At 57.3% G+C, this 27,838-nt stretch overlaps 5 protein-coding genes across 11 annotated transcripts; 4 read left to right on the plus strand and 1 right to left on the minus strand.

Moving 5' to 3' along the window:
* The first annotated feature begins 8,141 nt into the window (after positions 1-8,141).
* On the plus strand, positions 8,142-9,488 carry LOC148215848 (uncharacterized). Its single transcript, XM_088142350.1, has 3 exons — positions 8,142-8,681; positions 8,850-8,937; positions 9,123-9,488. The coding sequence occupies exons 1-3, from the start codon at positions 8,580-8,582 to the stop codon at positions 9,374-9,376; spliced, it is 444 nt and encodes a 147-aa protein (XP_087998476.1). The 5' UTR covers positions 8,142-8,579; the 3' UTR covers positions 9,377-9,488.
* Positions 9,489-10,067: 579 nt separating this feature from the next.
* Positions 10,068-16,354, minus strand: TAF6 (TATA-box binding protein associated factor 6). 2 transcript variants are annotated; one of them, XM_088142342.1, is made up of 14 exons: positions 16,199-16,354; positions 16,033-16,119; positions 15,781-15,934; positions 14,804-14,860; positions 14,565-14,684; positions 13,829-13,971; positions 13,342-13,419; positions 12,100-12,201; positions 11,823-12,005; positions 11,662-11,736; positions 11,447-11,572; positions 11,105-11,278; positions 10,797-10,976; positions 10,068-10,719 (listed from the first exon to the last, which is right to left on the minus strand). In XM_088142342.1, the coding sequence occupies exons 1-14, from the start codon at positions 16,352-16,354 to the stop codon at positions 10,345-10,347; spliced, it is 2,010 nt and encodes a 669-aa protein (XP_087998468.1). In that variant the 3' UTR covers positions 10,068-10,344. The 2 variants fall into 2 exon arrangements, with proteins under 2 accessions (XP_087998468.1, XP_087998467.1); XM_088142341.1 differs by having other exon boundaries at positions 10,797-11,003.
* Positions 16,355-16,436: 82 nt separating this feature from the next.
* On the plus strand, positions 16,437-17,264 carry MBLAC1 (metallo-beta-lactamase domain containing 1). The gene has a single exon (XM_088142349.1). It carries the CDS (start codon positions 16,588-16,590, stop codon positions 17,248-17,250), a length of 663 nt encoding a protein of 220 aa, XP_087998475.1. The 5' UTR covers positions 16,437-16,587; the 3' UTR covers positions 17,251-17,264.
* A 320-nt stretch (positions 17,265-17,584) lies between these two features.
* Positions 17,585-25,803, plus strand: LOC112542334 (transmembrane protein 272). Of its 6 annotated transcripts, none has more exons than XM_025174948.2 (5): positions 17,585-20,195; positions 23,078-23,164; positions 23,259-23,309; positions 24,177-24,368; positions 25,178-25,803. In XM_025174948.2, the coding sequence occupies exons 1-5, from the start codon at positions 19,934-19,936 to the stop codon at positions 25,396-25,398; spliced, it is 813 nt and encodes a 270-aa protein (XP_025030716.1). In that variant the 5' UTR covers positions 17,585-19,933; the 3' UTR covers positions 25,399-25,803. The 6 variants fall into 6 exon arrangements, with proteins under 6 accessions (XP_025030716.1, XP_025030717.1, XP_087998474.1 ...); XM_025174949.2 differs by having other exon boundaries at positions 23,081-23,164; XM_088142348.1 differs by having other exon boundaries at positions 17,585-18,674.
* LAMTOR4 (late endosomal/lysosomal adaptor, MAPK and MTOR activator 4) lies at positions 25,731-26,986 on the plus strand (the record flags this gene model as incomplete). Its single annotated transcript, XM_088141994.1, has 4 exons — positions 25,731-26,276; positions 26,378-26,479; positions 26,556-26,673; positions 26,749-26,986. Coding segments are annotated over 4 exons (864 nt in total), but the record flags the coding sequence as incomplete, so codon positions are not given.
* Positions 26,987-27,838: the final 852 nt, after the last annotated feature.

Genomic DNA, 27,838 nt, shown 5'->3' on the forward strand with positions numbered 1-27,838 from the left:
CTGAGCAGTTGCTTTCAGAGATCACGTCATTAAAAAAACAATTCAGTCGTGGATTTTCAAATGTTTGCAAATTTTCCTTATTTCGATTGTACTTCCTCTCGCTGGGGACATATTTCAGTGATTTAAACACCCACCGGCGTGCCCATTGGAGGGGTCCCGCTTCCCAAATTGCAAAGACTCAACCCAACTTTGCCGGCAGCTCCACCACGCAGTGTTCACCCGCCAGCAAATAACAATGCCTGTGAAATGGGTGTTGAAGCCCTCAGAGTGCACCCTCGCAGAGAGACAGAAGGCCGGCGGGCCAGGCTGGAGGAGGAAGCCGTTCTGCCAAGGTGGGGCTTCAGTCCCTTCCTCAGGTCACCGAGGCATCTTTCCTCCCTGTGCACGCTCCCCCAGAGCTTTGGGCCACGGGGCACAGCGTGCTTTGGAGAGGTGGGCAGGAGAGCCCTGATGGGGCTGCTGCCACCGAGTGGACGAGCTGCTGATGGGACCGAGGGCAGCCGTGGCCCTACCAGGACTCACCACCATCCTGCACTGCCGCTCTTGGTGGGTCATCTGCTGCCACTCTGGGGACCTGTGGGAAGATGAGGAAGAAAGGGAAGATTTGGGGGCCACGGTTATGGACCTGTATGCCAAGGGTCTTGTGGACCGCAGACCCACTACTGGGTTTGTCCCTGTCTTTTCCAGTTACAGGGGGTAGGGGTGGGGTGGGGTCGAGTGGGGGAAGAGAGCCGAAAGCTCAAGCAGGGCCTTCACCTACAAAACTGGAAGAAGAGCTCCGTGGCTAACAAGGCAAAGAGAACTTACTTCCAAATGTCAGCAGTGTGGAACACTTCATAAAAGGGACAAGGGGGGAATACATATTGGGAAAAGTTGGGGTGGGGTTAAACACCAGTATAGTGTGGCATAATCTTTATTGCATCCTCCTACTGATATTGTGCACGTGGGAGACTTATTCTATGGGGTTCAAACTCTCTGCTGGAAATTGAACTCAGTCTAAGAGCCTTGCACCGAAGATGACTCTGCATTACCTTTAGGAGCTACCCACGTTCTGGCACCTGGTGGTTGCAGGAAGAGATATACAGGATGTCAGAATGGGGTGTATGCAATGCACCTTCCCTTAGACCCTCAGAGATGTACAGACATTACGTCACTCCCCTGTGTATGAGGGCTTACATGACTTCCACCCTCACACCCCTCCCCATAACACCACGGAGCACCAAGTCACTTTTCTTACTCCCTTGAGCATAGAGTCACTGGTTGGTGAGTGCAATTCCCTGTAGAAGGTTTGAACCCTATAGAAGATTTGGCTACGTACATCTGATGATTTCTACTTCTGTGGTCAGTATAACTGAAAACTCCACACAGAGTATATGCACTGGATAAAAACAGAGAAGCAGGAGTCACAGAGGGAGACATGGCATAATGGAACACCTGAAGATGACCACTTAAAGGAAGGTGGACTGTATAGACCATTCTGATAGATTTGATGGGAGACAGAAAGCACACTTCACTTTTACAGTAACTTACAGTCGTGTGAAAAGGAAAGGACACCCTCTTTGAGTTCTATGGTTTTACATATCAGGGCATAATAAGAACCATCTGGTCCTTAGCAGTTCTCAAAAGTAGGTAAATACAAATGCAGATGAACAACACATGACATATTACACCAGGTCGTCATTTATTTTACAGAAAGAAAGCCAAAATGGGGAAGCCGTGTGTGAAAAACCTAAGTACACCCTTACTGCTTCCATACGTATGAAGAGGCTAAGTAGCAGCCAGGTGCTGCTAGTCAAATGCCCTTGATCAATTGATCATCAGCAAGTGTGACTACCTCTATAAAAGCCGAAGTTTTAGGAGTTTGCTGGTCTTGAGCACTGAGATGTGTGTTAACACAATGCCAAAGAGTAGAGACATCAGCAATGATCTTAGAGAAGCAACTGTTGCTGCCCATCAATCTGGGAAGGGTTATAAGGCCATTTCCAAACAATTTAAAGTCCATCATTCTACAGTGAGGAAGATTATTCACAAGCGGAAAACATTCAAGACAGTTGCCAATCTTCCCAGGCGTGGACATCCCAGCAAATTCACCCCAAGGTCAGACCATGCAATGCTCAGAGAAATTGCCAAAAATCCAAGAGTTACATCTCAGACTCTACAGGCCTCAGTTAGCACGTGAAATGTTAAAGTTCATGACAGTACAATTAGAAAAAGACTGAACAAGTATGGTTTGTTTGGAAGGGTTGCCAGGAGAAAGCCTCTTCTCTCTAAAAAGAACATGGCAGCATGGCTTAGGTTTGCCAAGTTGCATCTGAACAAATCACAAGACTTCTGGATCACTGTCCTTTGGACAGATGAGACCAAAGTGGAGATGTTTGGCCAGAATGCACAGCGCCACGTTTGGCAAAAACCAAACACAGCATATCAGCACAAACATCTCATACTAACCGTCAAGCACGGTGGTGGAGGGGTGATGATTTGGGCTTGTTTTGCAGCCACAGGACCTGGGCACCTTGCAGTCATTGAATTGACCATGAACTTCTCTGCATACCAAAGTATTCTAGAGTCAAATGTGAGGCCATCTGTCCGACAGCTAAAGCTTGGCCTACATTGGGTCATGCAACAGGACAATGATCTTAAGCACACCAGCAAATCTACAACAGAATGGCTGAAAAAGAAAAGAATCAGAGTGTTGCAATGGCCCAGTCAAAGTCCAGACCTCAACCTGATTGAAATGCTGTGGTGGGACCTCAAGGGAGCTGTGCATAAACAAATGCCCGCAAACCTCAATGAACTGAAGCAATGTTGTCAAGAAGAGTGGGCCAAAATTCCTCCACAATGATGTGAGAGACTGATAAAGTCATACAGAAAATGATTACTTCAAGTTATTGCTACTAAAGGTGGTTCTACAAGCTATTGAATCATAAGGTGTACTTAGTTCTTCACACATGGCTTCTCCATTTTGGCTTTCTTTTTGTAAAATAAATGATGACACGGCGTAATATGTCATGTGTTGTTGTTCATCTGAGGTTGTATTTACCTACTTTTGAGAACTGCTAAGGACTAGATGACTTTTATTAAGTCCTGATACGTAAAACCATAGAACTCAAAGAGGGTGTCCTTTCCTTTTCACACAACTGTATACTTTATGTCATTCTAACTCTGGAAGTTCACAGGTCCTTTGCTCAGTATTGGCAAACCTTGACTTCTGCCCTACCCATGCTTTCCCTAGCCTGCCTGGGGCTTCAAGATCCTCTCCACCATTTCTACCGGGGAAACACTGTTTTAAAGCCCCACCAGTTGGGGGAGATGAAGCTAAGGAGGGAAGGCTGAATTTTCACTCCCCCAAAGGGAGTGAAAATCCTCCCAGATCATCCCTTCTCCGCTCCAGGGGCGCTCTCGGGCCTCCCTTTTCCTTGCAGAAGGATCTCATATGGAGCTGTCTGCATGCAAACTGAGGCACCGTGTGACTGTACCCGTTGCTGATGTGCCCCGCCGCACCCCACATACTCGCCTGGAGTCAGTTTGCTCTGTGGGGTGCAGCAGGGTTCACTGCTGTGCAGCTCCACTTCCCACCCCTCCAGTCCCACGAGAGGCTCTTTCCCACAGCTCAGATAAAATGCTGCCCTCTCCCCGTGAGCCAGCAGGAAGTTAATCTGGCACAGATTCACTGCCCCGTTGCCTCTGTTCTGGCTTGCAGGCAGAGAATGGTGTCCTGGGACGCCTGCCTCCTCCTCCAACAGCACGAACCAGCAGGAAAACCCTCCACCCACCGCCCCAGTGTTACGGCTGGTGCTGGCTTGAGAGAGGGCCTGGGTCCCGCCATCTGTCTGAACTTGCCCCCTCACTTTCACCTGCCACGTCTCCTGGCTGCCGGGCAGAGAGAGATGGCAAGTGAAATGGGAGAGGAGGCTCTTTACGCATCGTGGCTCTGAGCTGATCCCTGGTTTGGATCAGCCCAAATTAGCTGACAGGCCATGTGGGGCGGGGGGGGGGAGGGGGGCTGTACAGGAAGTAGTTCTCCCTTCCGTATAACATGGCAATCTCACTACACCTATTAGAGGTGTTCAGGTTGCTGTTGAGGATGGAGTTGGCCCTTTTCTCCCAGGATGCTAAACCCATCTGGAAAAGAGGTCCAGGCAACAGCTGGTGGGCACCACGGGGGTGTCAAATCTCAAAGCAGCAGATACCGTGGCTGCCATCTGCAGCCCCCTCACCGCCACTGCTGATCCAGGGCTCTGAGCAATGGACTGGCTTGGAGACCCAGCCTGCAGAGACCCGGCATGAGCTGAAGCAGGGCAGTTTTTCGGGTGCAGAGGGGAGGAAGCTTCAGGTGGCCGTAGGTGCCAGGTAGTGGCCTTCTGACAGTACCACCGACAAAATGGTTGGCGAGGCGCACCAGGCCAACGGTAAAAGCGCTGTGAGGCAGGGCAGGAAAAGGAGATGGTCAGGGTGTGATCACAAGCTGGGGAAAGAGGGTCCGCCCCGGTTCTCCTCTCCTCTCTCCTCTCCTCTCCTCTCCTCTCCTCACCACGTGCTCTCTCTGGCCTCCAGGCCCCTCTTTGGCCCCAGCTGATTGGGAGAAGCTCTCGGAGGGGTCTGTCCCTCTGAGCTGGCTGCCCTGCAAAGGGCCCGATTTGCCTCCCATCACTTGTCCCCCCAAGCCCCAGGGTGCCCCAGGGATTCTGCAGAAAATCAGCTCCAGCTTCTTGGCTGTGAAAAGCTCCGAGAGGCCAAGCTGAAGGCGAACTGTCCGGACGGCAGCGGCTCTGTTGGCATGGCCCTGGACCAGGCCACACCTTCGCCTGGCCATTTAATGCCTGGGGTGCATGGCGGTGGCAGAGAAAAACAACTTTAGAGGCAGCCAGGCTGCCCACAAGGACGAGAAACTTAACTCACTAATAAAGATATCACAAGAGTGGGAAAGGAAGCCTGATTCCTGACTCAACTTCCCCATAGCTCCCCTCTTCTCTCTGCCCTCTTTGAAGCGGGACCTGCCTGCTCCTGGTGCCCCTGGATTCCTTTTTAAGAGGCAGCAGGAAGGGGTGGTTCTACCCTGGTCTAGCCTGGGGCTGCTGAGCCTCTCACACGGATGAAGCAGCTGATGAGAAAGGCCCGAGAATGTGCTTTGTCCAGCTGCTTGAAGAGCCCCTTCTGCTTCTCGGGCTGGCGGCAAAGCCCCCATCCTGCAGGGCCAGAACTTCTGAGATGCCTCCTGTGAAATCCACCAGGGCCTCAGCTGTGTTGCCACCCTCACAGCAGCCATTCAGCCTGGAGGGGGAGAAAACAAAGACAGTTACATGGGGTGGCACTGTCCTAGCTGGCTGGCTTCTGCTCCAGCAACCTGCTGGAGAGGCCCGCAGCTGCCAGTGGCAGTCTTTCCTAACTGGAGACCCAAGGGAGCTCAAACGCTCTATTGCAGCTGCCCTGCCTGGAAATGAACAACAGCCCTCCTGTGCAGACAAATCCCTGATGACGGAGGGCAACGGTAAGTATTCCAAGGCTATGCTGGCTTGGTTTCTGTTTAACATTTTCGGAGCTGATCACAGGAGAGGACAGAAGCGTGTTCAGGAAGTACTTGCTGTCCCAGAGCTGGAGGCCTTTCTCCTAATCCCAGACCAAGGCAGGAGTGGAAGGAGAAGGGGTTGCTTGTCAGTGGGCAGTGCTAATGGATCAGCACCATCAGAATCCTCGATGAAGATACTGGTGGGGGGCATCCAAAGGAGCCCATCACACCCTCCCCCCAAATACTCGGCATAGGCCTTTCCAGGAGGGCACTCTAGAACTCCCGCGGCTCTGCTCAGTGGCAAAGGAAAAGCTTTCCAGGCCAAGGCAGGCAGTCATCCACGCAGATCTCTGTCTAGCACCCCCAGTGCCAGAAGCGGAAAGTGTGTCTGTGGCCGATGTGGGTCCCAATCCTGCTCATGGGGCTTTGGATCACCTGGGGGAAAGAAGGCAGAAGTGAGAAGACAATAGGTGGGGTACGTATGGGGGTAAACCCTAGCTACAATTGGCTACCCTACATTTCTCCAACTGGCTGTCAGCATAGAAAAGCAGGCTTGGGACCAGATTTTTAAATTCATTTTCAGCTCTAGGAAAGAGATTGTGCCGAAGTTTTAAACTGGCAATTTGGGAGGCAAGATGAGCCCGATGCCCCCCAACCCTGCCTTAGTGTAGCTACTTGGAGAGGAGTTTGCCTGACATCCTCCCACCGACCCCAGGGGGTGAGAGAGATGAGGACCCCGCAGCACACGGCCCTCACTGGCCGGGAGAAAGAGAAAAGCTGACAAGAACGACGAAGATTCTGTAGGACCACCTCCAGACTCTGTAGCGGGAGGGGTGCGACGAGGGAAATCAATCCCTGCCCTCAGTCCCACAAGGCTGGCTCAGAACAACCTTAGCTAAGCTGCTGGCTCACAGGAAGATTGCAAGAGTTTAAATGGCATCACCCAGAGAAACATAAACATACAGACAATGTTCCCTATTTATCTCCCACTTGGCAAGCATCCCCCCATCTCTGTTGCTTCCTTTGGGGGAGGGGCTGGGGGAGGGGTTCACCTCCCACCTTCGTCCAGATGGTGAGGTTGCTGGCCCGGCAGGAAGGAGCTGCCACCGACCAGCAGTTCCTCAGCCTTCCCTGCTGTACCGCTCGGACCGAGGACATTGGCAAACAGCCAGGTGCATCGCGCAGCTCCTGTGCAGAGGGGAGCAGCCCAAAGTCACCCTCACCCAAACAACCCAAATTCCCCCCCCCCGCCCCATTCCTTCCAGCCGAAGTTTCAATGGCAGGCAGCAGCTGGTCAAGCCGAGCCATGCCCCTGCCCCCCAAGATTCTAGGGCTGCTTCCAGGAGGCAGCCTTATGTTCACAGATTGAGCCAGAAAGCCACAGAAAGGTATACAATTCTGCAAAAGTCCAAATTCTGTACTGTGTTTCACTCTGGGGCTTGGGGGGAAGGGTGGCTTGGCCCCCTCTGTTGCCCCCTCTGTTGCAGTCCCTGAGAATACTGGTTCAGCGTGCATGTCTGCTTTTTTGTAACAGTTTATTTGCATCAAAAGCCCCAAATGGCACAATACTTAGATTGATTAAAACATTTGCTCCGTTTTAAAATTACCTCAATTCTGTTCCAAGTCAGAGGAAGGCTTGTGTAAGTGTGTGCGTATATATTAGCAGCACTTCTCCATAAAACATAAACTGGAATTCACTGCCACCTGAGGCAGTGATAGCCACTAGTTTAGACAGTTTTAAAAGAAGAGTGGGCATTGGTTCAGAGCAGAATTCAGCAGCCAGAGCCATGCCTGAAACAAAAATGGGTTTTGCTTCTCATCTGAACTCCAACAGTTTATGGCTGTCCTGTGCATTGCAGGAACTGGGGTTAATTTCTGTGGGTTTGCATCTGCCTTACTTAGCCATCCTCATGCCGAAGTCTGCATTTGCAGTGAACTGTGTCATGAAAACACTGTTACCCAATCAACACAGGAGATTAGAGTGGGGAACTCTTAGTTCCAAACAATCCCAGGTGGTTTTTTTGGGCATGGTGGCTGGTGTTTAACCTTTCTCCAACCGGCTGGGTCAGGTGAACACCCAGCTTTAACAAGGGCTGCCTCCTGTCTTGACAGCAGCCAGTGCCAAGATGGCACCATGAAAACCAGGGCTCCCTAAGGGCCCCTTTTACCCCTCCATCTGGTGGCCAGGGACGATGAGGAGCTGAACAGAATGTGAAAGTGGGCGAGGGGGGGATGAGCAGTCTCCCCCAGCTCTATTCCAGATGGCCCCAAGCCCAACTAACCTCCACTGGAGTTTTTCCTTTCTGGCATGAAGTTTCTGTCCCCTGGCCCCATTTCCCGCCGAGGTTGCTCCTGTTTGTCCCCGCCCCCCGCCAGGTCCAGCCAAAGCTACGCGAGCAATCGCTCCGTCCGTCGTTACGAAACGCGCGGGGGGGGGGGGGGGAGGGAGGCCATGTAGTAGGGTCCCAGGGGCCGTTCCGGGAAGGGAAGGAAGCGGGGCTTCGGAGTGGTCTGCGATGCTTGCATTCCGGGGTACTGGTTTCAAGAGGCTCCGCCTGCAGGCTCGCCTGACCGGGGGAGGAATCGGGAACGGCGGGGAGGGTGCAGGAGGCTGAGGAGACCTGGCGCGGCGAGTCGGAGTCCAGACTCACCCTGGGGCGCTTCCAGGAGACCCCCTCCGGTGGCTCTTGACGGTAAACGAGAGAGGCGCTGCTGGCGGAAAGTTCGGGGTCCTCATACAGGATCCCTCTCTGGGCAGTCTCGCTCCAGGTCCTGATATCGGTGGCCCCGGAGGGGTCTCGGCCTGGACGGCATGACCTGGGGCGGGGGGTGTCACGAAGAAGGAGGCCCTGGCCAGGATCAGAAGAGCCATCTTTGACCTCGATTCGCAGTTGGAAGATAGCAACTTCTTCGGACAACTTGCAGCCCTTCCCGCAAAGCAGGAGAGGGGGCTCCGGCGGCTGAGCCAGGTTTCTTGGCCCCCCGTGGCTTGTGAGCTCACTCGGTCTCACAATGCCTCTACCCCCGCCTCCTGCGGCTATCCAGCCCCGCGAGGGAGCGGGGACCGGCAATCATGTCCTGGCAGCAAAACGCCTGCCAGGAGGTCGGCAACGTGGTGGCTCGGCTCTTGGGCGGCGCGGTCCTGCTCTGCGTGGCCAGCAACGCTGTCTTTCTGGTGAGGAGGGGGCGTGGGCGCCCGGGAAGCAGGGGACGCAGGCCGGGGAAATCCTCCCTCCCGCTCGCCCTGCCGCCTTCGGCCTGCAAGAGAGAGGGGCCCCAAAAACTCCTGTCCAACGGGGAGGGCCCCTCCATCCTGTGGCCCGACGCGCCGCTCTCTTTCCAGTTCTATCTGCCCTCCAGACGAAGTCGGGGTTCAGACGACCGGCGCCAGGCGCAGAGGAGCGAGGGTCGCCAGCCCGCAAGTAGCCGAGGTCTGGGAGCCGGGCCTTTGTAAGGGGTAACGCGCAGCTCGGGGGACGGCGGGGAGAAAAGCGGGAGGCGGGAGCTGCAGCCTTGCCGGCGGAGAGGAACGCGCCGACCGCTACTGCCAGCAGGAGGGGTCGGACTGACGCGCGCCTCCTGGCCCGCCGGCACCCTGGCCTCTCTCCCTCTCCAGAAGGCGGTCAGGCCGCCCAGCGCGCCTCGTCTGCGGGGAAGTGGCGCGAGGCCCCCTCGACGGACCGCAGACGACCGACGGCGGGGCAGAGAAGCAGCAGCGGCCTCAGCTGCTGGCTGGGCACCGCGGGCGCCCTGGCGGAGCCGAGAGGAAGGACGATGATCCTGCTCGTCCCGGAGCGGCTACCCAGTCGCCCGGCTTCTCAGGGAAAGGGCAGCCTCTGGCCTCCCACCCCTATAAGCTGGGGCAAGTGATCGCCAACGCCCGCTGGCTGCACAACGCGGGGCTTCGGGACGGCGGGGCCCTGCCGAGGCAGCGGGCACGCATCGCTGAGCCTCCCCCCCCCCCCCCCGCAAGCAGTAAAGGCGCCACCAGCAAAGGCCAAGACTGCGTGTCTCTCTGCATCCTGGAGGAGGGGGCAGGACGGACTCAGACGTTGGCTCACCCACGCAAGTTGCACTACTTGTCCAGAACCAGCCCCCCCGCAGTTCCACCACACTCGTTCCCAGGCATTGCCCTCCTCCAGAGCCATGCTGGGGGATTTGGCCACTTCCCCCATGGGGAGCTTGGACCCCAAGGCATGGGCTGTGTCCTCCCAACATGCAAAGTTGGCGTTTCACCTTAGGTAGCAGGGAACAAGAGCAGCTGGGCCTCCCTGGCTGAGCTCTCCCGGATGGAAGGTCAGGAGGAGGGAGGCCCCCCCCGCCGGGGCCTGCAGGGGATTCTCGCCCTGGCAGAACCTGCAAGTCCCTTATCCAGCAAGTGTGAAGCTCCCCACACCCTCTACATTTGCCAGCCTGCCCTGTCCTGAAACGGGTTGATTTCCTGGGCCCCGCACCAGCCCAGCCCTCAGTGATGGAGCAACGACCTTGAGAGGCATGTGGGACTTCGGGCTCGGCTGCCTGGACAAGGCCCTATCTGACACGATCCACACACCACCATACAGGCTGTTGAGCAGGCATGTTTATTAGATCCCCTAAAGTATTTACATCAAACGTATTTTGTTAAAAGTAGTAGAGGGAGCACTCTTGCTTCTCACGCAGCAGGGAACCCCGTCCCCCTGTTTCTCTTCAATTTCAAACTGGCAGGCAGGACGGACAAGTCCTGGATATGGGGCAAGCTTGGCCGGCAGGGGTGCCCTCCCAGAGCACCAAGAGGTGGAACATGGGAATGGAGCACCAGACTATCCCCAGCCCACCCCGTAGACGGCAGATTGTGAATTCTATATGGGGGGCTGTGGGGACTCAGGCACCAGGCCTTGCCCCCCGTTATTGGCTTTGGCAAGGAAGGCAGTGGCACTGGTGCTGGCGCTGCCTGGCAGCTGGGGGCTGGTGCTGCGTTCCTGCTTGAGGCTTCCGCTGGAGAGGGCCAGGCTGGGCGGAGCAGAGGAGGAGGGGGAGAGTTGGGAGCCCCCCCCTTTGCCCTCTGTGGCAGGCGGTAGAGAAACCACAATGTACTTCTGGACGCTGCCCGAGATGGGGGGACTGGGGGCCGCCTGCCCTCCAGAAACCAATTTCACGAGGGGCTGTGTGCTGGGCACTGTGCTGGTGACAGGGGAAGTGGAGGTGCTGGCTGGGCCACCGCTGAGCGTGATCACCTGTGAGGGGCGAGAGAACGTCAGCAAAGGACCTGTCAGCCTACCCCACCCCCACTGTGGCCCGCCACCTTCTGTACCTGCTGGGAGGTGGACGTGCCAGAGGCGGAGGACATGACGATGAACTTGGTGGGTGGAGGCGAGGGCTGCGTTGGGGTGGCTGGCCGGGTTGAGACGAGGGTCTGCACAGGGAGGGCGATGGAGCCGGGCATCTTGATGATGCTGGGTGCCCGTGTGGTGCTGCTGCCTCCCTGGGCTGCCTGGGAGAGGGTCAATGTCGGACGGGGCTGTGCAGGAGAGGAGAGCCAAGCGGTGGGCAGCGTCCCCCAGTCAGACGTGCTGCCTGACACACTTGGGAAAACCGGAGGGGGGAAGGGTCCTCTACTACCTGGGTGATGGTCAGCGTGGTGCGGTTCACCTGCTGTGCCTGCACGGCTGCCTGGGCCCGCGCCTTCACCACGTTGGTGCAGAGGAGGGGGCCCAAAGCGCCGTATTCTGCTCGATAGGCCTCTTGGTTATCCGGCGGGGGACGCAGCTTGGCCAGGACTGGAGCGCAATGCTTCTGTGGGAGGGAGGGTGAGAACAGAAAGTAGATGTAGCAGGACTCCCATAGAAACACCCCTCCCAGTGTGTATGGAGTGGACCCTTGCCCCTGGAGCGCAAGAGCCCCTCAGCCTCTTCCTACTGCCTGCGATATGGACTGCTCAGGGGAGGGGCGTCCTTCCCTTACCAGCAGGAGACTCTGGACATGGTCAGCCCCTATCTTGTCGATGTTACTGACCACAGGTCCCTCCAGGACAGCGCGGACACGCTCCCCCTCCACCTGCAGCCGTGGCAGGATGAGCGTCTTGATCACCTGGGGAGAAGCGTTTGGAAGCAGTCTGGGTCCCTGGCCAAGCTGGGCCAAGAGAACCCCCTCCTGGCTCAACCCTGGGCTCCACTTACATCAGGGCCCAGCTCTGCCAGGCCGGCGATGGATCCATACCGCGTGGTCCAGGGTGTTTTCTCGTCCACCCAGCTCTGGTGAGCAAAGGAAGGGAAAGAGGAGTGAGGAGGAGCAGGAAAGCCAGGGCTGCCGAACACCCTGGATTTCTCCAGACCCTCACCTTGGTAAAGGTTTTAGTGATCCGTGACTGGATGTTGTTAGTGGTGGTGCTGAAATTCTTGCAGATTTGGGCAATGAGGCGAGCAGCAAAATCCCGCAGGGCCCAGTGGTTGTCAACATCTGGCCTGAGGCAGAGCTGGCGGCTGACAATGCAGGTCATGACTGCTGGGATGATCTCATGCAGCTGGAGCAGAGAATAGGACCGCAGAAGCCCATCAATGTTGCCCCTCCTCTCCCGTCCTGCCCCCTGCCCAAATGCCATGGAAGTCTCTGCTCACGTATTTCTCCAAGTACAACGTTGGGTTGTCCATCAGGGCCTTGACCATCCTCATGAGGTAGATCAGAAGAGCCAGATTGTTCTGCACCACATTGACCCGCACCTGGAGGGGCAGGAAGGCGATTGTGAGGGCGACCTCCTGGCAGATGCTGCTCCATGTCCACTTTCCCAGGCAAAGGCCTTTCATCTGAGCAATCATGTGGAAGGCTCACAAGGAGACTCAGGAGTTGGCCTTGAGGGGCCAGCAAGGAAATGCTCGATAGGACTTGCAGCTGCAAGAGTGGTGCCAAGACAGGCTGTTCTCCTGGGACAGAGTCCACTGGCCAAAAACCAGGCCCGGGCTTAAACCAGGGCAGTTCCCAAGGCATCATCAGCCGCTGGTGGGTAATCCCTTTCATGTGGTCTCAACCATCTGGCCGCTTGACGAGGCTGCATTGACTGGACAGAAGACTGCAAAGAATTCTGAATACTAACAGACCCAACTACGAATACAAACTGACCCACCCTTGCCTGTGGGTGCTTGGAGCCACGCTTCCCAGCTAGGAGGCTCTCCACATCTCAGCTGAGCTACATCTCAGAGCCAGAATGCTGACCCGCCAGGGGCACAGCAGGGTGTCAGGCTGCATGCCTCTTTTTTCCCAATTCTGCAGAATCATTCTAACTCTCCAAGGCCGGCTGTCCTGCCTCTCCAGGCTGTTCCAGGGTTTGCTTCTGAGAGTTGGGCAAACGCAGCACGGGTAGAGAGGCCAGCTGGCAACCTTGGGATCTCCAGATACAGGTACTCCCCAGTTTAAGAATGAGTTCCGTTCCCAAGGTCTGTCCTTAAATCGAATTGGTACTTATTATTGTATTATATTGGTATTCTATATTTAACTCGAATCGTTGTGCATTTAACTCGAATTTTGCTACAATAGGCTCCATTCTTAACAATGGGCTGTCCATAAACCAGGCGTTCTTAACCCAGGGACTCCCTGTACTTGGGATCCTCCAAGAATCCAAGGGGTGTGTGATTTATTGCAGAGCTTAACAACTATCTTCTCCTGCCCAAATACAGGTTGACCTAGAGCAACCCTTCCTCCTTAGGACAGGAGAAGTTAGGACAGCTCCCCCTTATGAGCAGCCTTGGGCACAGAAGGCCCCAGGCTGAAAAGACACAGAAGAGTGAGGTGCCTCATTCCTCAGCCAGCCCCTGTGGCTTGGAAGGGGCAGCAAGGACCCAGGAGTCCCCACCCTCTCTCCTTACCCCTTCAGAGATGAACGTGCTGAATCGGGGCAACATCTGGTACAAGCCAGGGTCTGTGGCAATGCTTTGAAGGGCTTCCTGGGCAGAGAAAAGTGGGATGTAAGAACTGAAGGGAGGCTCTTCTGCAGAACTGTAAGATGGAATGGGCCACCTGGACTCTCCCCCCACAAAGCAATGTTTGCAAGAAGACTGGACAGTTCTCCAACAGTTCCAGGAGACACATTCAAATGCCACATTTCAAGCAGACAAGGATGATTCCACGCACTCGTACTAAATGCAAAGATGAGGGCTAAGGGATAAGAAGTTGGACCCAAATGATCTCTGCTGTTTGGCAGAGGCGGTCTCCAGAACATGGCCTCTGGCCACCTCCTCTCCTTGCAGAGGTATGTGACCGCCCTTCCCTCCTCCAGGGGGAGGGGAGGGAGGGAGGGAGGGAGGGAGAGATGTCTGCAGACCACTGAGACATCCAGCAGTCCTGGCTCCTCACCGCTCGTTTTGCCTCACAAGATCCCACGCAGGCTTCAGTGATCTCTTTGTAGTACAGCTGCTGCTCCACGGAGAGCTCGTGGATGCTGCGTGGCTTCAGCTTCAGGGGGGCTCCTTCCAGAAGGGGCCCTTTCTTCTCTTTGCCTGTGCAGGCGAGGCGAAGGCAAAAGCGCAGATGGGCCCTGGGTGTGCATTATCCTCACCTCCCCAAGCAGCTCCCTTGCTATTAGCACTGACCTGCCAGGGTCCCACTGAGAAGGCACACACCTTCAGCCCATGAAGCACAGCTGCAGGAAGTTGTGCATGGCTCAGAGATACAACAAGGAACATGGTGCCCAGTGCCACCATGATAGTCAAGGGTCCCTCCTGGGGAGGGGGGAGGAGGGCTAGTGTTGACCTCGAGTTATCTGTGGGAGATGCCTGCCTGCTCCCATCACTATGGGACACATCCTGACCGACAGCTGCCTGCCACTCCTCCACGGAGCACCCTGACCACCAATACAAATGTGGATGTTTGGGTGCCTGGCAAAGCCAGACTTCTTTGCTGATGGTTTGCAGGCACTGGCTGGAATGGTCAAGGATGACCACTGGTACTTTTCTGAAGAGCAGGGGAGAAAAAGGTTGTCTTGCTTTGCCTGGGATGGCCAGATGTCATCCACGGGTGCTAAGCAAGTGGCCTTAATCTTTGCCCCTTGCTCCCCATCCACCCTGCTTCTCCCAGCCACGCTTGGCTTGACCTTTGCTATCAGGTGGGGTGGCACTCTGTCCTTTGCCCTTGAGGGCACCATCTTCCTCCTGGCCAGGCTTGGTTGCCTTCAGAGGCTCAGTAGCTTCAGCTTTCTGCTGTTCCTTGGGGGCTGCAGAGAGAAGAGACGGGTCAGGGTCAAGGCTGAGCTGCAATGGCTGCCAAACAGACTTCCTTGAGGCAGGAAGTTGCCTGCCCTGCTGTGCCTTCCCACCAGGGCTCGTCACTCACCGGGGGGTGGATTTTCTGGGATCGCGGGTTGAACTCCCTCGATGCTCAGCCAGTGTGCTATTAGAAAAAGGCGAGAAGCTTCAAAGAGGGAGATAGCTGGTGTGCAAAATCCCAGCTTGGTCTCTCCTTCTCAGCGTTGCAGAGCCAACTGGGAAGACAGGTCAGAGAGGACAAACCTTAACAGCTCAGAACTAAGCATAAAACAGACTTTAGGGTGTTTCAGTTCCTTCTGGTTTGGCTGATTCTGCTCTTGATAGTGCCATGGCTCGATAGTGGGATACAGCTGATGCGTGTGCCCACAGACCCTGTGGCTTGATCTGGCAATCTGCCCTCTTGCTGTGGCCACAAGAAAGACAAGGATGGGGCACCTCCCAGGCAGCAGAGAGTGGGAAGGCACAGGAGAGGCTCTGCTGCAAGCCATGCTCTGACAGCTCCTGTGGGGCACGCTCCCTTAATTCCACGGATGGCTGCCCAAGCGCATCTGTATTGGCGCAAAGGGACCCGCTTAGACCGTGTATCTGCCAGGCCATTTCCTCCAACAGGGAAACCCTACCTTCCCAGGAAAGCAAACTGGGGAAGTCAGCTTGCTGGATGGCTCTGACCCCTCTCCAGCTGGTTCCTGTGGCCTCCAAGACCACTTAGGACCCCGCCCTGGGGAAAGAGAATATGGAGCATACGAGCGGCTTGGTCCTGAGGGAGGACGCTGTGCTCCATCCCCTGGCACGGGGGTACCTATCCTGAGGCAGAGGCATTTTGAGTTGGAGGAGGCGTGGGATGGGAAAAGCAGAGCCGAGCCGAGCCTCCCATTGTCCTCAGGGATCGAGACTGGAAATCTGGAGCCCTTTCAGCCTCTGCCACAGCCGCCCCCTCTTGCCGCACAAGGGCTGAAAGCCGCTGCCCCACTTTGCACGTGCTCCCGGAAGACTACTTCCCGGGCGGACGGCACCAGAGGAGGGGGAGCCCCAAACGCCCCTCACCCTTGAGGCAGACGTCGAGGGGGACGCGGGGCAAGGGCGTGTTGATGATGTCGCTCAGGTCCATCTCCTTCTCTTCGTAGAAGTAGAGCTCGCGGCCTCCCCCGCTGGCGTACCGGAACGGGATGAACTCCTGGGTGTGGAACCCGTAGAGCGGCTGGACCGAGCAGGAGCAGGAGGACGAAGAGGAGAGCCGAGTCAGGGGCGGCTCCGCGGCCCCCCGCCGCCCCCCCGCCCGGCCGAGCCCCCGCGCACCTCCACGTTCTTCAGCTTGAGGGCCAGGTCGACGTCGCCCATCGTCAGCAGCTGCCGCTTGCCCATCCGCATGAACTTCAGCGCGTCCTGCGGAGAGGGAGCCGGTGGGCGGGGGGACGGGGACGGGGAGGGGCCGGGGGACCCCGCCCGCGCCGCCGCCGCCTACCTGCGCGATCTCCTTGATGCGGTAGCTGACCTCGTCGGCCAGCAGCTGGCACGTCTCCTCGGGCACCTGCCCGATGCCCACCGATTCGGCCATCACCTTCATGGACTCGGTAGGCAGCTGCGCGCTGCCGAGCTTCGGCTTCTTCTCCTCCGCCATCGCCCGCCCGGGAGAGGCCGGGCACCGGCGGCCCGAGCGCGGACGGAGCCCGCCGTGGCGCCCGCGCTGACGTCACTGCCCGCCGCCGCCGGGCCAGGCGGCGCATGCGCAGCCCGCCGGGGCAGTCCTAGAGCGGCGGGAGCTCCGCGCGCCGGCGAGGGAGGCGAGCAGGCCCGGATCGGACCCGTCTCCCCGCGTGTCTCCCGTCAGGTCCGGAAGCGGAAGGCCGCGGTATGGCCCGGCGGCGGCGGGCCCCGCTCGCTCTCCCCGGCTCGCCGTACTCGGTGCTGGTGCTGCAGGAGGGCTACTCCCGGGCGCAGCCGGACGGCGCCACCCTGGCGGACGGGACGGTGTCGCTGGTGCTGGGCCCGCGACTCACCCTGGTGGACACGGGCGGGCCGTGGGGCCGCGAGCGGCTGCTGGCGGGCCTGGCGGAGCAGGGCGTGTCGCCGGGCGACGTGCGCCACGTGGTGTGCACCCACGGCCACTCGGACCACGCGGGCAACCTCAACCTCTTCCCCCGCGCGGAGCTGATCGTGGGCATGGACGTCTGCCGGCCGGGGGGGCGCTACCTCCCCACGGGGCTGCGCCGCGGAGCCCCCTACCCGCTCCACGCGGGGCACCTGGAGGTGCTGCCCACCCCCGGCCACACGGGGAGCGACGTCAGCCTGCTGGTGCGGGGCACCGCCCTGGGGAGCGTGGTGGTGGCCGGAGACCTGTTCGAGCACCAGGACGACGAGGGGGAGTGGGCGGCCCTGAGCGAAGACCCCGCCCGGCAGGCGGAGAGCCGCGCCCGCGTCCTGGGCATCGCTGACGTCATTGTGCCCGGCCACGGGCCCCCCTTCCAGGTCTTCAGGGAGGGGGCAGGTCCTTCGGCTGACGGAAACGCTCAATAAAGGGTTGGATCACGGAGAGTGGTGGACCCTTCCTGACTAAGCAGCTGGGGGTCCGGTAGTAACCCTCCTGCTTGTGGGGTGTTTATCGGTCCCAGAAGGCTGTGGGGGTAGGGGCGTCTGGGCTAGGGAGACTTACTTTTATGACCAGGACACCCCCTTCCTCGGCTGCCGACTAACAGGCGCTGGACCTCTTTCGGGCTTTTTACAGGCTCGGATGCTGTAGCAGGAACCAGCGACGAATGATGCTTGACCCGTGGCCCAGTTGAGAGGGAAATGAAGGTGCCTCTGGGTCAGAATGGCTGCTGGTTACTTGAAACGATGGCCTGGTCCAAAATGACAAGGTGTGGCCAGCTAAAAAGAGTTGCAGTTTTGGGCTGGGCTCAGGTTTGGTGATGTTTGGTGGTCATGTCTTCTGTTGGAGGATTCCCTCCAGGGAACTCTGGAATCCCTTTGGATCAGCTTGTATCCCGGTTGGCTAAGTGCCAGAGGATTGGAGGATACAAGTGGCACGCGGGGAATGGTCACAGCACGGGAGAATGGGTTCAGTCTTGGGTCACTCGTGGAAACCGCCTGGACTTTTGTACTCGGAGGACAATATCCTGCTTTGCGGTCTGGGTGGGTCAGAGAATGCTGCCTTCTCCTCCCCCTCTGCTCCTACAGACATCTGCCATCCAGGCCCTGAAGGCAGTTTACAAAATCTGTTGAATTCCACCAGTCCCTTTTGGGGTTTGTTCCAAAGTGAATTTCTGGCGATCTTGGTGGAGGAAAGCAGCGGTCTTGATGCTTGTTCTGTGACTCTGTGCAAGTATGAGAGGCCAGGCAGGGAAGCATGGATCCACTCCTCTAATGGCCAGTTCTTTCCTTCTCTTTGCCCACAGAAGAGCATGGTGTGCCTCTTCCCCACTGCTGACCATTTCCTCGTGCTTACTGATGGCATGGGAGGGGTGAGCCCGTGGAGAAAACCTTCGGAGGGCCCTGCCTCCTGTTTCCTATCCATGCATCCCAGTTTGGGGTGAAGGAAGGGTGTCAGTGCCTCCTTCCTTGGCCGGGTAAGCCATCCTTGCCTGCTGCAACCCACTGGGTGCTGCCGTGGGCCATTGTTTTGGCCTCTGCACCGCCTCAGTTGTGGCAACCTTCTGGCCTTCGAAGAACAGAAGATCCCATTTCAGCCGTGTCTGGGGCAGCTGTTCAAAGTGGGGGCTCCATGGTGGTAGACTTATGGTTAAGGATGTGGCAGAGAGGGGCTGGTGGACCCGAAACAGGGATCCTGCCAAATGTGGGGGCTAGACAGAGATTTCAAGACAGCCCCACAGATCATTCTGTCTCCCAACATACTTGGCCAACTGGCCCTAAACGAGGATTTCCAATACTGCAGTTTCGTTACTGTGCTTGGATTTTATTTGGAAGGATTCATGTTCCAAAAGGTGAGAAGTTTCCCCTGGTTGCTATAGGAATGCTGTAGGGTGGCTCCTCTGATTGGGCTTCTGCATAGTTTACAGACTGTTGAAAGGAGAATCAGATCGGTTGTGGATTCAGAGGGCAGGTGGGTGGGTTTTGGATACTGGGTTGGGTGGGAGAGCCCTCTGTCTCTGCGGGTTCCGGTCCCGGCCACCTGCCAGGCAGCTGGTGCTCTGGGTTCTGCAGGAGCCCCTGCCATCCGTGTCCCACAGCCCGACTCCTTGTCCTTGCTGCAGGATCTAGTGTAGAAGGGGAAAAGTGTGCTATGGCACCTGCCAGGGAATCCCCACGTCTTGCAGTTCCTCTTGGTTCCCCTACAGCTCCCTCTTCCCCACAGCCCTTCCAGGAGATGAACGCAAGGGTGCCCCAAGCCCAAACCTTTCTCAGTGACTTTGGGCAGCTCACTGGCTCTGTCCCTGGTCTCCCCTCCCCCTGTTCTGCTACCAGCCGGTGGGGGGACAGGGTCTAGGGGTTGGCCTTGTCAGGATCTGGAAGGGGGGACACATTCAGTTATTTAGGAAGGCGGACTTTGAACGTGGTTTTGGAAGGTCTTGCCAAAAGGGCATTGTTTTCTAAGTGCCGAGTTGCTGGCTGGCCACCTTCAGACAGGCAGGCCATTTGTAGACAGTGCCCAGGGAGCCCTGGTATTATTTTGAAACTGTGGCCAAGGTGTAACGAGCTGCCACCTGTTGATCCCAAATCCAGTAACTTTCCTTGCAACCAATATTGATTCAAAAGAAAGTTCATTTATTGAGAATAAGTGTACAGATCCATAGCATTGCTAAGACTGATCAAAAGCGTGCCAAAAGCTGTTTTTCTTACTTTCCCCCCCTTACATCGCCCTTAGTTCTTGGTCTTCTGATTCTCTTGCTGGTATGACCTTGAGCATGCCAGAGCTTGTGATAAGGAGCCATCTGCTTTAAACGGTTTCTCATTCCTACTTCCCCAGCCCCCTTTTACAATGGCAGAACCGCAGCGTGTAAAAAACCATTTTTTTTTTAAACTAGCCATCTAATAATCTATTATAAAATCTTGCGAGGATTCTGACACAAGGTTTAGATATACTGGGGGGCCATCAGCTGTGCTTGGGGCAGGGAGGGGAGAAGAGAGGGTGAGAAGAAGGCTGCAGAGATAAGCTCGAAGGAATGTCGCTGCTTCCCTTTTCCAGGTATCCAGTGGGGTCAGAGAGTTTTTAATAATTCATTAATTTAGTTGCCCTGTGGGCATGGGGGTGAGCTTGGGCAGCATCTTGGGGTGTGCAGCCAGCCCAGATTCATCGTCTCCCTCAGCCATGCTTGGTAGCCTTCGCTGTTCAATGTGCTGCTTCATCCCAGCCTCCTGCCTGGCGCAGCCGGGCATCTGCTTCACCCTCAGGCTCACTGGGCTATTCTGCAGCAGTGGCAGCAAGAAGAAGAGAGTGGCGGTTCTGTTGAGTCCCTGGCTCTCGCCCCCTCCCCACTTTGGATCTCCCCAGGGTAGAAGTCTAGGTAATGTTTCTTGGGGGGGGGGAAGAAGGCGTGGGGGCAAGGGAGCAGCACAGGCTTCCATTGTCTCTGCCCCCTTTCCAGAGGGGCCGTTGAATTTCACCCAGGCTAGAGGGTTTGTCTGCAACGGGATGGAAGGTTGTTTCTAGGCAAGCAAAACAGAGCTTAAATCTCCCCTTGGTTTTATGGTGGTTGAACCTGAGGGCAGTGCCTCTGAGCGTGTCCAGAAGGCTGTTGCGGGAGGGATGGGCAGCTAGGCACCAGCCGGCACAGAGCCAAGACAGAACCAAGCCCCATCCAGTCCTCGGAGGGCCGCGCCAGAGAGAAGGCCCCAGTGCTCTCCGGTGAAGCCCTGGTGTTATGCAGCGCGTGTCACAAAAAGCTGCCCTCCTGCCGCGGCTGGGTGGTGCTCGCTTCAGGGCACGACGTGTGGTGAACCCAGGGCGAGTGGCTGGCTCAGCGTGCTGTGCAAACACAGAAAGTGGGTTACTGTCAAGCCCTGACTTAGTGGACCTTAAACCTAAGTGCCCATTAAATCTCTCTCGACTGCGTCGCGGGGAGGCTAATCGCTTGCTGCTGCTTCACAGCCAGTATCCGCTGGCCCGCCTGGTCTTCTGGGCACCTTCTTCCTCTCCTCCCCAGGCACGGGAAGCATGCAGAAAAACTGCCTGGCACTCACCTGGTAAACATTTAGTCTATTGTATTTGAAGTTCGCTAAACTCAGTGTAGTCAAATCGGAGGTTTGCTGTAATTCCTTAGCCAGCTGACTTCTGTTGTGTGCCTCAGTTTGGGTTTTGTTTTTGTGTGGCAAAGCTACAAAGCTGTGCCTCTTCCTGGGGTTTCATGAAGAATCTCCTTAGCTGGGGAAAGAGCCAGCAAAGCACCAATGGTGGCCTTGACACAGCCCAGCCTTCTGGCCAGGAGGGGCTCAGCTCTCTTGAAGGCAGGGCGGGGTTGGGGGGGCGGCGGCAGCAGCAGCAGCAGCAGGAGGAAGTGAGGAGTCAGCTGCTCCTTGGGTTGTAAAGGAAGAGTGAGGTGGCATCAGAACATTTGCTTGTCATTTCTGTCTTCTCCCCACTGAATGAGGCTCCTCTGATTCAGGTAAATAGTCCAGGGCACCCTTTGCCTCCTGGCTCCTGGGATCCCCCTCCCCCCAGCGAGGGCTTGGCTCCCATTTGGGCTGGACTCTTCCTCTTGAACTAAGCTGAGGTCTGCAATGGTTTGGGGGCTGGGGAAGGGGAGGGGAGGCCTCATGGCAAAGCTATAGCAGGGGAACCTCAGTCCAGCACACCCACCGCTTTGTGGTTGTGCCAGTGGCTGATCTCCCACCCCCTAATCTCCCCTGCCCCTTGATCTCTCTACCCACTTTTTGGCACCACTGAGCAGGAGAGGGGAGACCTGCTCCACTGAGGAGATGGGTACTGCCCAGCCTCTGCTGCCTCTTAGGGACTGGCCGCGTGTGCCGCTCAGCTGGGGCAGCCAAAGCCACGCCAAATGCACCTAGAGCTTGCCCACAAAGGTTGTCCAAGAGCCTGCAAGATGGAGTTGGGGAGGGCAGGAAGAAGGCTGATACCTCTGGGGTGGGAGGGGCTGAAGGCATTCCTGCGCAGAGGACTCCCCTGGCCCCACTGACACCCCAATGGCTTTGGACTGGGGTAAGAGCTGCTGGTCAGGTCAGCTGGGGCCAATTGGGGTGGGAGACCTGGCTCTGGTGGCAAATAAAAGACCCAAACAGTGAGAAAAGTTAAATGTAAAATTAATGATAAAAAGAAATATCAATGTGATAATTCAAAGCCTGGGAAAGGAACTACATCTATAGATATTCTAATTGCTGAGAGCATGGGGGGGGCAATATAACCCTTCCAGGGGGAACACATTTCACAGCCTGGCAACGGTGCTGCAAAGGGCCTCTCTCCTGTACCAGGAAAACTGCCTCTGGCCATGGGGCATCTTCTAAGGGCTGCACAGGTTGGAGATGGTTCAAGCTGGAACCAGCTAGGGTTTGAGGGCTTCAGGTGAACTCCAGCTCCTTGTGCCTGCAAGGATGACTTCTGGCTGTTGTCTTGGTAACCAGGCAGAAGTGGTCCACTGCCACCTTGGGGTGGGTTTTGAACTCTGCCGCGGACAACTTGGGGGCTTCCTGGTGCCCTCCATTCCAGTCCTGGCAAAGTGATCCTGCCTGGCATTTTGGACATTGGCCAAAGGCACCTGGACCTAAGGGTCAACACCTTAAACTGAGCCCTGTGAGCAACTGAGTAGCTGTGCAGCTCCTTCAGGGTGGGCACTGCGGGACCCCTTATCCCAATTAACAGCTGGCTGCTGCAGCTTCCGCACCCTCAGGGAAGCCCCATGTAGAGTACCTTGTAGTTGTCATGAGGGTGAAAGACAGTCTGATTAATTTGGGAGGGATCGTAGACGCTGTCCTCCGCCAGTCCAGCGAGAGCTGCGGATCACGGAGGATCCACTGGCGGTGCAGGGCCATCCCAAACAGGCTGCAGCTCAGTCCCCAAGCCCAGCTACCTACTCTTCACGAGCTGCTCTTGGTTGCTGTTTCTCATCCAGGTCATTTCTGAGCCTGGGCTGCAGCCGGCCCCCCATCATCCAGTCAGCTAAGGGGCAGGGGTGGCCCAGCCCTCCCACCCAAGCAGCTCATTGCTTTCTACTTTTCTCCCCTGCTCACCCCCACCCAGAAAGGAGGGAGGAGCCCAGCTCCACACACTCTCCTCCCCCCCAAGGTTCTGGGCCCTCCCCCTGTTCCAAGTGGTAATTGCCTGCGGGTGGGCCACACCTGGGTCAGGAGGCCATAAAGAGGCAAAGGCTACTTAAGGTGCAGGGTGGGCGTGGAAGGACAGTCACCACTCTTGGTTCTCCCCTGTCGACCCCAGCAGCTGCCATGGCCGAGGAATCGCAGTCTGAGACGCTTCTCCTGAGGGCTACTGAAGAGCCTTCCTCCGTGCACTCTGTCCTGATGGGTAGGCTGTTTTCCCCCACCCACACTTTGGTTTTGCTGACGCTTCTCCACACCCCCATCTCTACCCGTGGTGACCCGATCTCTTCCTCCTCCAGTCCTAGGAAAGCTCCTCTTTGCTGTGCTGGCTGTTGCAGGAATTGTCATTGGTGAGTGGAATCTTCGCAGGTTCCCTGTCTCCCCCCTCCCCTGCAGCCCCTTCAGCTGGTCTGTTTTCCCTGCTCCTTAATGTCCCCCTGCTGTTGTGGTGGCTAAATCTTCTGCTGGACCCACTCTGGAGCATCTGTCTTTGTCCCCTGCAGACGTTCCTTGGAAGAGCACAGCTTCCTTGTATCAAAGTGGCTTGATCGCCTGCTTTGTACCACTGGCTAAGCCAGTATTACTTCAGTCATAGGTTGTTGAAGAAACTGAGAAACTACAACAGCTGTGGCTGATAGAACCCAAACCATGGCTTACAAAGCACGAGTGGCATTGTGCCTCGATGTGCTCCATGCCACAGGCCTGCCAGGTGTAGTGCTCAGGAGGGCAGGCTGGAAGGGGCTGCTCTTCCAAAGAAGCCAGTGTGGAGTGGCCCGGCGACTCAGACATCCGCCTTTGCTTCAGGCTGTGTGCCCCTTCATCTCCCCCCTCCCAGACCTGGAGCTCCTTGCCAAGAGGCTCGGGCACAGGGGCAGGTTTGCTGGCCGTCCTTGCTGTTGGATTGGGGTAGTCAGCTGCATCCGAACTGGGCATGGACATTGCCTTGGCTGCTCTTCTCCTGAGCTCAGGTGCCACCTGTACGTGCATGTTGCACCTCTCCCTGGGCTGGGTTACAGAAGCCGACTGGAGCTGTGGCCAGCCTGTAGTGGGAAGTGGCAAAGGCTGCCAAGCTGCCTTCCCAGTCTTCAGGAATGGCCTTTCCCATGTGGGCTCCCCCTTGATACAGGAAAATACTGGGGGCTGTGGCCAGTGGGAGGGATCTGTGCTCTGGAGAAGCAGGAATCTGAAGTGCTGATCTGTTGCTCCTCCATCTCCAGGAATAGTCTACTTCAGCCAGTGTCCCCGGCAGCCTCCCCTCCCTGTTTACGTGGTCATCTTGGGCATTGTTACGCTCTTGCTCCTGTTCCTGAGCTGCATTCCCTGCGGGGACGGCACCAATCGACCAAGCACCCTACTCAGCTGTTTCCGGGCAGCTGGTTTCCTCTTCCTCTGTGCCTGGTTCATTGCAGGTGAGTGGGGGCCCTGAAGGGGAGCTGCCTAGCCTGGGGTCCTCTCCCTTCCAGGGAGGTGCACGTAGCTGCATGGCCTGTGGTCTTTAGCCAACGGAGCAGCCTGGCTGTGGTGGCCAGAGGGTTTGCTCTACTGGAGGCTGTTAACCACCGCTGGCATGGCTTCAGGTTGCACTGGGGCTGGAGAAAGGCAGCCTACCCTGCCCAGAGCAGTTAGTGTGCTGGAAATAGCTGTATGCCTCCACCCCCTCCCCTCCTCGTTTAGCCAAAGGAACCTACATTGAGAGATGCTAAAGACTGCCAAGCCTATTCCCTGCTTTCAGGAATGTCTCTCTCAGTCCACATGGACTCCTTCATGATACAGGAAAGTACTAGAGGAATTGGGGGTCCCTAAAGCAGATTGCCCCAAGATGCAACACTCTAAACTTAGGTAAGCGAAGCTGCTGGAGTTTTCCCGCAGGCTGGTGAGGGAGTCAAGCAAATTAATAGGATCCTTCCAAACCTAAACTCAACCAGAATTTTTATTGAAAGCAGTGAGAAACTTTTGGATGATTATATAATTTACATTCATGAAATAAGCATTTTCAACCCAAATGTGATTTTAAAACTCTGGAGGTGTAGGCATGCTGCAGAAATGTGTGAAAGGTGGACTCCACCACACGTCCTTTACAGAGAAAAGTTGGGTTAACTCCAGCAGCTGTTTCTGAGCCCGGACCGAGCAACGGCTTGATTTAGAGGCCCTGAATGTGGGTTATCCAAAAGGAGCATGAGCCTTTAGCCCCTTCTGACCACTTTCTTTCCTCCAACAGGTAACGTGTGGGTCTACTCTATCTACCCCCCAGATTACGAGGCCGTTGGCCATCCCGACTTCTGCCAGCGGACTCTCTTCCTCTTTGCCTTTGGGGTCACCACCGCCATCCACATGGCCTTGGCAGTGGCGCTGCTGCTGGCTCTGGGCATTCTTGCAGTCATCCTTATCTTGAACGCGATGATGCCCTATGGTAGGCACAACTGTCCCGGGGGCCCATAGCAGCTGTGGGGTGTCTTTGTTCTTAGTGGACCTTTTTGCTAATAAATCTCGGTGTTGCTAAGCTGCGTCGTCCTCCCACTTGGATTTGGGCTGAAGCGGTACTAGAGGGGCTTTGGGGAGGTTGGACGCCACCCGGTTCCTGGAAGCCGGGCTCGGCAGGGCGGAGCTGCCGAGCTGGCTCTCCTCCGACGGCTGGCTCGTGGTGGGGAACGGGAGGACCGGGGCTCGCGGAGACAGCACCCCCGCCGCTTTCCTCCCTCCCCACTGATTCGCAGCGCCCGCGCGCGCTGCGTTTCCCCGCTCCGAGGGGGAGGCTCCGCTGATCCGCGCGGGGCTCGGTCGGGCGTCAACGCGCCTCCGCGACGCCCCAGCCGGGCGGGGCCACAGGGGGTCTCCCGCCCAGTGCGCCTCGCTCCAACCGGGCCAAGCGGCGAAGCCCGCGCGGACCGCCAGGGCTCAGCCGGGGCCGCGAGGAGGCGGAAGGAGACGCCGCTCGCTGGGGGCACAGCCGGACCGCGGCGGGCGGGGCGCGCCTGCCCAGCCTAGCCTGGAAGAGGCCGCCCGGGCCCGGGGCGACGAGCGGGGCGCGGCTGGATCGCAGAGCGGCGGAGGAAAGAGGCGGCGGAGGGAAAAGGAAAAGAGCGCGCGCCGAGCCACGGAGAATCTCGCGCGGCTCGCTGGGCCGAAGCTCTTCCGCCCAAACGGCTCTCACCGGAAGGAAGGAAGGAGGTGCCTGTCGGACACCGCCTCCCGCAGGAGAGGAGCGATTGGCGGCCCCCAGGAGGACGGCCCCTTCCGTTTCCGCAGGAAGTCGGGGGTGGCACCCGGCCGGCTTGATCCGGGGTCGGCTTCTCTTCCGCGGCTGCGGGCCGGGCATGGTGAGCTTCGGCGCGACGCGGCGCGGCGCGGCGGGGAGGGGAGGGGAGGGGAGGGGAGGGGAGCGGGCGCCGACGCTCACCGAGCCCTGCTTTCTCGACAGGCGGCGGCGGCGGCGGCGGCGGCGGCGGCCCTCACGCAGGGCCTGGAACGCATCCCGGACCAGACCGGCTACCTGGTCATCTGCGACGGCGCCGTCCTGGCGGTGAGCGGGGGGGCGGGGGGGCGGGGGGGCGGCGGCCGTGTCCGGGGCGACTGAGACTGACGCCCCTCTCCCGCAGTCGGCTGGCGACCTGGAGAACGACGAGCGCACGGCGGGCGCGATCGCGGAGCTGGTGAGCACGGCCTGCGCCTTCCGGCTGCCGCGCGGCCCGGAGGTGCCCTTCCGCCGCGTCTCAGGTGAGTGAGTGGGTGGGCGGGCGGGGGGGCGTCCGGGCCGCCGGGCGCTGCTGACGACCGCCGCTCCTCCCGCAGTGGTCTTCGGGGAACACTCCTTCTTGGCGACCGTCTCCGGCCAGAAGCTCTTCGTGGTGAAGCGGCTCAACAGCGTCCCGGAGCCCGTGATCGTCTGAGCGGGCCGAGGGGCGACTTCGGGTCCGGGGGCGAGGGCCGGGAGCCTCACCTTCAGCCGCTGTTCCGCCCCTTCCTGGCTCCCGGAGGGGCTTGTCACACCTCAAGACCCGAGGCAGAGCAGCCTCCCTCCTCGGAGGGTCCTGCGCCTGTTGTGTGCTCAGGACCTCCTTCCTTTCTCCCTCCTGTAACTTTGCCTCCCTCCAAAGCTCCCCCACAACAAAGCAGAGAAAGTTTGCTAAGCAGTATCTCCCCCACCCCCCAAAATGCAGGAAGGAGAGTGATGCAGACCCCGAGTTCACAAGCTCAGGGTGAGGCGACCTTACCGTTGCACACCTTTCCTGTCTAGAAAGCGCATTGAGGCGTTTTATCATTCTGGGCCAAAAAAATCCTGATGCAGCCACGATTCCCTCTCAGGCCGCCCCTTCCCTGCTGCTTGTCCCCACTTTGGGGGAATGGGCCTAGTCCTGCACAAATGCCTGGCATGTTGTTGAAAGATGCTAAAGCATTTCACCCTCTCTGATCATCTCAGCGAGATGCTTCTTCAGTAGAAATTGGCCTATGGAGGATTATCTGCCAAGCATTTAGTATGTCACTTGCTGTTCCAAGGGGGAGCAAAGCTGCAATTAAACCAGCTTCCTCAATGTATGTTTGCTAGTTGCTTTGGTTGGCTGGAACTAAAGAGGGATCTAGGCAACTGATGGCAATCCAGCACTGACTATTATATCTGACCACATCTGGAAGATGAGGTGAATTCACATTCTGTTCAGAAGCAGAGGAAGAACAACAGACAGAGGCTGCTGCCAGAGGACACCCCTTACTCCTCACCAAAGAGGTCCACAAACCATGTTGTTTGCCGGCCAGCCAGTGCAGTTTATTTGCAAGCACATACATACACAGTTGGGGTTGCTTCTGAGCAAATACAAAAATATAAATAACAAAAATTAAATAAAGTGCAATGGAAGGGCACCTGGGCCTGAGATGCTGAGGTAGG

This window comes from Python bivittatus, unplaced genomic scaffold (genome assembly GCF_059951505.1).
Source record: "Python bivittatus isolate LINGU-HERP-01145 unplaced genomic scaffold, Pbiv_v1 ctg000370_np1212, whole genome shotgun sequence".
NCBI lineage: Eukaryota > Metazoa > Chordata > Lepidosauria > Squamata > Pythonidae > Python > Python bivittatus.

Bases quoted from the DNA above. Each gene is read 5' to 3' on its own strand.
- LOC148215848 (XM_088142350.1), top strand. From the start codon at position 8,580: ATGTCCTGGCAGCAAAACGCCTGCCAGGAGGTCGGCAACGTGGTGGCT. The intron at 8,682-8,849 runs GTGAGGAGGGGG...CTCTCTTTCCAG, and splicing joins CCAGCAACGCTGTCTTTCTG to TTCTATCTGCCCTCCAGACG. The intron at 8,938-9,122 runs GTCTGGGAGCCG...CTCCCTCTCCAG, and splicing joins CCAGCCCGCAAGTAGCCGAG to AAGGCGGTCAGGCCGCCCAG.
- TAF6 (XM_088142341.1), bottom strand. From the start codon at position 16,354: ATGGCGGAGGAGAAGAAGCCGAAGCTCGGCAGCGCGCAGCTGCCTACC. The intron at 13,972-14,564 runs GTCAAGCCAAGC...TCGCCTGCACAG, and splicing joins CACCCCACCTGATAGCAAAG to GCAAAGAGAAGAAAGGGCCC. The intron at 11,004-11,104 runs GTAGTAGAGGAC...TCTCCTGCACAG, and splicing joins CCACGCTGACCATCACCCAG to CCCCGTCCGACATTGACCCT.
- MBLAC1 (XM_088142349.1), top strand. From the start codon at position 16,588: ATGGCCCGGCGGCGGCGGGCCCCGCTCGCTCTCCCCGGCTCGCCGTAC.
- LOC112542334 (XM_025174946.2), top strand. From the start codon at position 20,553: ATGCAGCGCGTGTCACAAAAAGCTGCCCTCCTGCCGCGGCTGGGTGGT. The intron at 20,875-23,077 runs GTAAACATTTAG...TGTCGACCCCAG, and splicing joins AACTGCCTGGCACTCACCTG to CAGCTGCCATGGCCGAGGAA. The intron at 23,310-24,176 runs GTGAGTGGAATC...CTCCATCTCCAG, and splicing joins TGTTGCAGGAATTGTCATTG to GAATAGTCTACTTCAGCCAG.